Here is a 9,775-nt window from a genome sequence, read left to right as displayed (position 1 = left end):
GTCAGTCATATTTGGTAAATACTCTCCCAAATTGGTTTGTCTTTCAACTTTACCTTTGTCTTTGACCATGGAAATAAAACTACCTTTAGAAAGAATATCTGTAATACTGACAAACTTGTAATGCCTTCAATGAATTATCTTCACACATCTTCTAGCAATTAGTAGATAATTTCATTGTTTATACTCAACATCTGAACAAACACTTTTAAAAACTGCTTATATAACAACAATTTGAAAATTGTCCCCAAAACTCTTTCCTATTTTTTCCTTTTTATTACATTTTAAAATGAGAAATATTTACAACAGTTCACCAAATCACTGTCCCAGAAACCACAGTCACTGCTGATCTAAGGATCAGAAAGCATCAAGGGAAGCTGGAAAAAACAACTGCAGAGCCCTAAAGCTCTTGGTGCTCTACCTTTTCTGTGGAGGGATTAGAGAAAAGCCCTTAGACAAAAGCCAGCAGGATTAGGCAATGCCAGTTCATTGCTCAGCTGAGGACTGGATTTTTTTTCTTTTTAGTGCTATCAGAAAATAGAACTCTTTTTTCTATTCTGGTTGATTGGATAATAGAAATTGATTCATTTGGCACAGAACTCAAAGGTCTAAAAGACTGAAAAAATAGGAAAGGATGCAGTTCCCACTTGATACTGCAGCTGAAAAGTAAAGATGGTGTCGAGTTTAATGAACGTAAACTCTTGAGGTATGTAAAACTCAGCCAAGAAACCACAAACAATTAAGCAGCTAAACACTGTTCCCTAACATAAAGCATCATGTAAGATGTTTTGTATCTGTAAGACTGTAGTATTTTTACTCCAAGGATTAGTTGTTTATCTTAAAACCAGCACAAAGCCAAAACAAACAAGGCAAATACCGGTAATTTAAAACTAAGCTCAAATACTATGCTCCAGTTAGGAGGGAGCAACAGTTTATTTCCCACACAAGTAAAACACTCCAGAACTGAAAGTGCTGTCATCCAAACACATGCTGACACATCTTCAAGAGAAACAGATCGAATCCTTCAAAACCAACATTTATATGCCAAAAACTACAAGTGTTATTTTCTTTTAATTTCTTCTTTTTTAAAAATCAAAATAAAATATAATACTCAAAGCAAACTGTCTCACTCCTTCACAGAAAGGCAGAGTCTTATTTTCCTCCACCCATGAGGAACACAGCAACTACTGCTCAATTACCCCTTGAACACAGCACAAATTTTTAGCTCATATTCTCTTCAGCACCACATACAAAATTAAGACCTATACTCTGCTAAAGACAGCCAGTTTCACTTCCAGTGCTCTGTCTTACTAAACTTCTTAAAACAATAAATATTGTACTAATAAATAAAGGCTTGATAGACACTACCTTGAAATGCAGGAAGGTGTGTCTACGATGCTCGTACCACTCAGCATAGGTTGAAAGGCTTCTGAAAAATGTTGGAAGATCTCCATGTTCTTCAGTGCTATAAAACAAAAATATATTGTTTAACCCACTCATAATCAGATGTATCAATTCAATGGCCTAAAATTCACATTTTAAAAAAATTCATTAGTATTGTTTGGATATGAAGTAGAAATCACCCAAAATAAGAATTACAGAGCTGAAAAAAAGCTGTAGTGTAGTGATTGAAAAAGTGGTTGAAGAACACATTCCTAAACCAGTGTTTCTAGTGCTTGTCTTACTTGTGAAACGTGGGAACAAAGTAGTCACCTGCAAAATCTTAGCTTGATTTTATTCTTGTTTAACTCGTTTTCTAAATAAATTCTAAGATGCGGCATAGTAGAACCCAAACCTGCAAAATGGTAAGATTTCCCAAACTGCATTACTAACCTTCAAATATTCCCAAAATCTTTGTCCTAGCCAACTAACTCTACATGAGATGTTCCCAGCCTCTGCCCACATGACATTCAGCTTTCCAGATTATCCTTGCAGCTTCACTAGGTTGGGAGACCTGATGACACAGGGCATCTAAACCAAAACTTCTATCAGACTGTTAAAGCTTCATGTGATCTTGTCTCCAGAGCAGAGGGGCTCCAGCCCTCTGAACATCTTCCTCACTCTCCTCTGGACCTGCTCCAACAGGTCCATGTTCCTTCTTATGCTGGGGGGAGAGTGGGAGGGAAAGATAGATATAAATGTTTATTTTTTAAATTTCTAGTATGAATCAGGATGGAGAAAGGAAAAGAGACAATAGAAGGTGACAAACTGTCAGGCAGCAAACCACACATGCAGGGTTGTTGGTGAAAAGAGGGAAAATATCTCATAAAGGGTGTGCAGTTTTCACTAAACAAATGCAGCCAGAATGCAAAGGATGCAGAGCTCCACAAAAACGATGTCAGGATAGCTGAAGTAACACAATTATTTAAACATAAGGGTGAAAGGCTTCATGTCATTGTTGATATGAGCCACAGACTATTAGCCATCATCAAAACACACCTGGCAAGCACTGTTTTGAAAGTATAAATATTTATTTTGGTTACTAATATGGGATTTTACAAGTTTACAAAACCTGACTGAGGAAGATACCTGACTGATGTTTCAGAATTTTTCAGGAAGTTAAGAGTATTTAAATTCTAATGTAAATTTGACTTCTAACATCCTTTCTGAGATTAGCTATTCTTTTTGGATTTTCAGAACAGCTGAGAGCAGAGACCTGAGACATTCACAGAATGGCTGCAACAGTGGATTACCAAGTCAGTTCAGCCTTCCCAGGGAGAACTGTGCTTTCAATCCTGCTCTATTTAATGTACAGGAACAGCAAACCTTAACCAGTTACACAAAGAAACTGGGAAAAATACATTAAGGTCATTCAGATATTGAAAATGTGAAAGAAAAGCCAAACAAGTTTTATCCCAGCCTGGAAAGAACAGCATCATTAAAGGAAGTTACCACAGTAGTCACAGCTGCCAACAAAATCAGGCCAAGATGAAAAAAATGCTGGCAGCACTGGGAAAAGTGAGTCCCTGGAAGGACAGAGACACTGATTTAGAATAGCTCATTGGCCCTGGTCTGGGAGCTGGTTTTAACCACAACTCTGAATTGCACATGTCCAAGTCTACTCATTCTATAGGAACTGTGGAGCCTTGGTAACAACTGCCCACATCCATGCCCAGAGAACAGATTCCACACAAACTGCTCTGGGCTTTTTTAATCTCCATTCATGGAATAGGGAACACAAAGCTTTGAAAAATGATTGAATTTTTCAACACTTGAAATTCTTTTTGAAGAACTTGGCAATTTTAATAAAATCCACATTTATGCTACTTAAAATACTATCACAAACTGTGACCTTGGTTTAGCATGGTTATTAGTTTATTTCCTTTTTGCCTCAAAATCGTTTTTAGGTGATGCAGCAGATAATTTTCAAGGGTGGATCATCAACAGGAAGAAAAAGCTTTGGGTAGAAGTTCAAAGAACCAGTTTCCAATGTAGAAGTTAGTCTACCAACATATCTGAGGAGGTAGTTTTCTCACATAGCACTGGCTAAATTCAAAATAAAAAGCTGAACTCAGTGTTTAGAATGGGGGAATCTGTTGGCAAGAACAGCTGCATGTAAATCCATATGGGCAAAAGAGTAAGAGTTCAGCAGTTCAGTGAACTCTCACAGCATTGAATCTACCCATAAACACTAATTCCTAATTAGCCCAAATTAGCCTAATTCCTCCTGCTGATGTCAACTACACCAAATGCTAAAATACCAAGGAAACATGGTATAAAATAACATGGTAGTAAGAGAGTGGATGGTAAAAATTCAAGTCTTTTTTTATTTTGAAGGAATTTAGCATTACAAAAATCCACTTGAAGCAGAAAACACCTGTCTCCAATGCCAACATCCATGTTACAGAGAAGTCATCCAAAATCACTGAAAAGGATATTCAGGAAGAGAGCAACTCTGTCAGCTTAAAATCATGGGCTCTTCATCCAAACACACTTTCCCAAAATATCAAGAAAACACAGAAGTATATAGGAAATTTACCTGCTGTAAGAGTACCTAACCCTCCTTTAATCTGTTCCTTTATGTATTTTAAGGGAGAAAATCAATTGGAACTCACTGCAGAATGCAAGACTTCCTACATTAGCATAGAAAATCAAACCAGAACTCAGAGCTGGGGGGAGAATTCCTGCTTCTCTTCATTTGCAAGGGATTTTGCCCATGCAGCAATTAATATAATGCACATTTTCTAAATCCTGCACTCTGACTTATAGATTCTAACAAATTAGTAAAAAGTAAGAGCAATTTTCATACTGCTTAAAAACTCTATTTGCCTAAGTAACCCATGCAAAGGTGAACTCCCTCAACAATTAATGGGGTGTCAAGTCTAAAAAAGGAAAAAGGACTGACAAGAGTTTCTTTAGATGTTGTGGTTCTCAACACTAATAAAGTACAACATAAGTGATAAGTGGTCCAAAGGGGACACATGTGAAATCAAAAAAAATACAACTAAATATTGTGATTTCATTTGCAGACATCTGTTATTGTCACAAAATAATTAAGAAACTATATTAAAATATACCCACTTTTAAAAATGTACCATTCTTATATGGAGATGTACCATTTATATATTGCAGCAGTACCTGCAGACTGCTGAATTTTGCTTCAATTAAAAATATATTGTTCAAGTGTTCTAGCATCCCCCTATTTTCTTCCAAAGCAGGAACTGAATGCCAGGTTTTTAACTCTGCTGTTCTTAAAGACCATTTTCTGACATGTATTATGAAAAAAAACATAGCCAAAAAAAATTTAAAAACTGGGGAGGAAAAAAATCCCAGCCAAGAGACAAAACAGAACAGAACTAGACAATGGATTTGGCAAGACTGGGCCAAGGAAGCAAGAGAAGAAAACAAACTGGTAGGGAGGTTGAAAATTAACAAAACAGCAGGAGACCAGATTCAGCTGGTCAGGAATGGAGGGAAAAGAAGGGAAGAGGTAGGAATTTCAGGAGCAGACTAAAGAACAAAGGGCTACTTGGGAAAAGTCTGAAACTGGACATGAGGGGATTACAACTTGGAAAAAGAAATGAGGAGTAGCCCCACAAGGGGATTGAGAAAACAGGCCCTGAAAGGAGATCACAGACTCAATGGAACAGGGGGTGCTCTCAAACAGGCACTGCAGGATCAGCCATGGACTCACTGCCTCACACTGCCAGCACAGGACAGGGCACACAGGAAAAGTGAAACTTGAAGGTGTTATGGGGGAACAAGTTTGGGTTGTTCCCTACCCCCAGAAGAATTTTTCAACCTACTGACCCCATTGACCCTATTGGCCATGTGGCTGCAAGGGTATCCACAGGCACAAGGCCAAGGTGGCATGTGCAAAGAGAGGCTCAGGAGACAGCACTGCCTGCTTTGTTGACAACTCCTATCATTCATGAAAACTTGTGCTTATTTATGAGTACTGGCACAAGGTGAAAAAGGAGAAGAGACAGGGACAAGAGAGCAGGGCTGCAGCCAGGATGAAATAAAGTCTGCCACTACTTCAACACATTCCTTTCCAGTGTGACTATTAAGTTCCAATACACTTCTGCTGTCATAAAATACCCATGAATAAAACAGGGCAATTTCCTCTTCTAAATCCCACTTCTTGAGAGCAGTCAGCTGTTCTTCCCAACTTCACCACAAGCTTTAGTAGATTTATATGGAAATCTCAAAGCCTTTGAGTAAAACAGTTTTCAGTAGAGACTACTGAAGCCTGAGGTAACTCAATAGACCTTTCTCTTCATCCATCTGTTGGCCCTTCCTCTCCCTCCCCAAGACCAAAAAATAATAGAAAACAAAAGAAGCAACTTAAAAAAAGAATTCAATCAATGACTCAGTGATAATGGATTTGTTCTCAGAACAGCTTGCTAGCACAATTCAATGGAATACTGCAGACAAATAATTTGATCATTTACTCATGTTACCACAAGAAGTTGGCATACTCCAGAAAATTATAAGAAACAGCATTCATTCATACATTTAAGTTTTAGTATGCTAATTTTGTTAAGCCATTGCACAAATACACTAGTTCATGTTTTTAAATTAAATTTTTTTAAGATGTCAGTGAAATAAATCCTGTTGCCAATAAGAGAAATGGAATTGAGAGCTGAGAATCAGAAACAGGCAAATACCGGAGAATGGTTCTGGATGTGCACTTTAGGCATTACCCAGAGTGCAGCTCACACAGACATCTGAGGAACAATTACATAACATGAATTTGTAAAGGTCCTTCCAGACCTTAAAAATCACATGCCTGTCATCTTCTCTCCGGAATACAGAAAGGGATGGGAAGTGTTTAGGCTGAGCTAAGGACGTATCACATAAAGACACTGGCTGACAGCAATTTACATGAAAACTCAGAACTGCATTTACTATCCCACATCCCACACAATAACTTGCCTTCAGCAAAAAATTCCATCTTACCGTGACACAAACTTGCTCACATTTGAATCTTCTCTGGATTCCATTATAATGCTGAGATCACTAACAACAGCAGACACTTTCTGATCATTCTAGATTGGAGAAGTAACAACAAAATATTTTAGAAATTGCTCTGGTGAGGAGAAAAAGGTGTCTATTTGCATATAAAAAACATAGAAAAAAGTAGATATTAATGCTGCTAACTACTGTAATCCTTAAAATAGCATTTTTAAAACTACAGCTTGTGTGTGTGAACAGTTTCTTTCATTTCAAGAGTAGCACTATTATCCACACAAGGCTTTTGGAATAACACCTGAGTTTGTCAGCATAGAAAAAAATATACATAAAGGAAGGTTCATTACTTCTTTTCACATCAATCCCACTTCTTAAGATTCTTCTCATATTCCAGCACAACCTTGAGCTGCCACATACACCAGAAAATTAACATATACGGTTTTATCTGTTAGTTTTGTGCTGTTTTTTTAATTTTAAACCCTATAGTTTTGTCTCAAAATATTGTCCTTTTTTACAATCACTCTTACTCAGAAATATGTGTGGGATAATAAAATTATTCTAAATTAATTAATAAGCTGTAAAAGAATGAGAAAAGGTGGTCAGAGTAGAAATGAAGCCACAAAAGAAGTTAATTCTCTTTTCTATGCATTCTTAAGCACACCAACATAATGCATTTGATAACAGGGAATGAAAAAGCTTAATATCATGGTTTGAAGACCATAGGAAATGCCTCACTTTAAACTTAAACCAAGTCACTACAAGCCAATGGGAATGGCAAGAGAGGATTGCACACCCATCTCAGCAGCCCCTGTGCCACCTGGACAGAAGCCCTGCTGACACTGCCATCACTAAAGAGGGGAAAAGCACAGCAAGGCACTACACAGATTAGTGGATGGACTAAATGACATCAGGAAAGATCATTTTAGGTTTAGAGCACAAGGCTCAACATGAGGATGGAGTTGTGGAGAAGCTGCCAGCAGTCACAAGCTAACATGCCACCTTCTGAAGGGACTGGTTTGCCAATGGAGGGGTTACTGACATGCCAAAATGCCTTTGTGGGGCCAAATAAAAAGATTTAAACGGAAATCCCTGGGCAAGAAAGAAGCTATTTTTAAATGATTGCTTTCCCAAAAGGCTCAGACTTGTTTTGGCTGATCTTCAAGCTCATCTCCTCTCCCAATACTTAATATCATGAAGCTGAGCTAACTCTATTGTGACTTCACTACTAGAATAAACAGCTACAGTTAACAGTGTGAAAAAAATTATTCCTGACCTTCTGCTGCATACCAACAGACCTGTTACCTGCTGGGCACTTCCCAAAATCAGCTTTTACTCCTCAGGACAGGTGTGAAAGTGATTATAACTGCACTACCTTGTCCATGCTAATGTCAGACAGATTATTTTGAGTACGATATACTTCCAGCAAACAAAAAAAATTCATGCAAAAAACAGCTCAAAATTATACTTTTACAGCTGAAGTGAGGGTTTTTAAGTATATATACACCTGGTATTCCCTATCTCATCAGCATTCAAAGTAGCCCAAATTTTAGACATTAGGCAGCCAAGTGCTGCCGCTCAGTGGTGCAATGGCTTCCAGCACCAACACCATCGGCAGTAAATTTAACACCCAGTAACCCGAGCCCCACTGACACCAAAAGATGTTGTTATGCTGCAGGAGATGCAGCTGAGAAACATTCTAAGTGCAGTTTTATACATGAAATGTAAAGAGGCATCATGAAGACCAAAAGTTTTAAGTCACAAATGGACTTCAGAGGTTGCTCATTCAGCTGAACTCTTGCAGTCTCAAAGGATAAAATCCACATGTGGCTACCTAAATATTCAATTCCCAAATTCATAATATGGCTTTTCTAAAGAATAGAAAAGGACATCTTTACTGTTCACTCTCAGTCCCATCTCATTAAATTAAAAAAAACCAAACAACTTTAAAGCTGAGCTGAAAAATCAAGCTTTTGTGATGTTAGAAATACCATTACAAAGTGCAACAGTGTTAGAAAAATGCTACTGCAAATTGGGGTAGAAACTGTTTTCCTTTGCTTAGCATCTTGAATTCTGTGCTGAGAATAGAGTCTTATGAAAGAGCTCCCTCCCAGAAAAATCTGCAATCATTGGTGTAACTTGTGGCAGTGCTGCAATGACTACTCACATTAACCAAGCACACACAAATATAAGCAAAGGAAAAAAAAACCAAACCCAAACCAACAAAGAGAGCTGCTGAAGTTTGTAGTGTTTTAGTTTTTCCTGTTTCTTCCAGAGAGGTAACATTTGGCATCTTCCAATTTCCAGAATAAGATGTGTGACAATAGAATGTGCTGTGTGGGATGAAAACTGTGCTGGGTCAGGCCCCAGTGGGCACCTGGCAGAGCTGAAGGACACCAAGTGCTCCCAGGGCTTTACCTCAGCGTCAGGCTGCAAGAGCATCCTGCAGGAAGCACCCTTTGGGAAGGAAAGGTGATACAGACCTGGCAGTATTGGGCTAACAGTTGGACTTGATCTTGAAGGTTTTTCTCAATGTAAATAATTCTATGGTAACCATTTTGTGGCTCAACACTAAACCTGACCTTCCATCTACCATCAACTATCTGGCTCGGATGCACACGGAATTCCTAAGTTGGGTCCAGATGTTAAAGAGCCAAAAGAACACCCAGAAATTCAGATTAAGTAATTGAAGGTTTCACCTGGAAAAGGCAGCAGTGACACTTGTCCATTTGAAATTTTGTTTGGTAGTTGGTTTTTTTTAAAGCATTGACCCTTACCTGCATTTCAAGAAGCTGGAATTCCAGTTGAAAAGGTAGGGAGTGACACTTCCCTGATAATCTGTGCTTCTGCACAGTTCTGTTTTGAGCTGTTGTAAAATCAAGTTAACAAAACAATCAATTACACTTCTGTTCAATAAGTACTGCATTTCTTCCCTTAGTCATGTTTAAAGTACCGTTACCATTCCTCATGTAAATAAGTTTAACATACTAAAAAACACCACCAACAAACTCCACTTTCCCCCTATGCAAAGCATAACAGTAGTCTGTCCCTTTCCCATAAAGAAAAGGACAATGTTGACTCAGAAACTATTTTGTCAATGAACCAAATCTTATTGTATTTCAAAGTAATTGTCTTTCTGCTAAGAGTGAATTAGAACAGAGGTTTGCAGATGAACCAGTATGCTCAGTAAAGAGCACAAAAATGCTTACTTTTTTCCACCGTTTTCTTGGAATGACTTGTGAAATGAAACCCAGTAAATTCCATTAAAAATGAGAGATCTGTTTCTAGGCTTTCAAGCTGAGCTATCAGGTCTGATGGAGATTCATGTCCATTGGTTTCTCCCTGAGTTTCTCCTTGGAGTGATTTT

General features: G+C 38.1%; 1 protein-coding gene across 5 annotated transcripts in view; it reads right to left on the bottom strand.

The window, feature by feature from the left end:
* The window catches only part of CENPP (centromere protein P), a 121,311-nt gene that overhangs the window by 108,698 nt on the left and 2,838 nt on the right, over positions 1-9,775 (bottom strand). For all 5 annotated transcript variants that reach the window (XM_030956909.1, XM_030956910.1, XM_030956907.1 and 2 more), the window contains 4 exons: positions 9,618-9,775; positions 9,186-9,274; positions 6,400-6,488; positions 1,366-1,462 (listed from right to left, as the gene is read on the bottom strand). In XM_030956909.1, coding sequence (XP_030812769.1) covers positions 1,366-1,462; positions 6,400-6,488; positions 9,186-9,274; positions 9,618-9,775 — 433 coding nt within the window. The remainder of the gene's footprint in view (positions 1-1,365; positions 1,463-6,399; positions 6,489-9,185; positions 9,275-9,617) is intronic.

This window comes from Camarhynchus parvulus, chromosome 12 (assembly GCF_901933205.1).
Source record: "Camarhynchus parvulus chromosome 12, STF_HiC, whole genome shotgun sequence".
NCBI lineage: Eukaryota > Metazoa > Chordata > Aves > Passeriformes > Thraupidae > Camarhynchus > Camarhynchus parvulus.
Note: the sequence above shows the minus strand (reverse complement) of the source record. Positions and strands in the feature narration are given on the sequence as shown.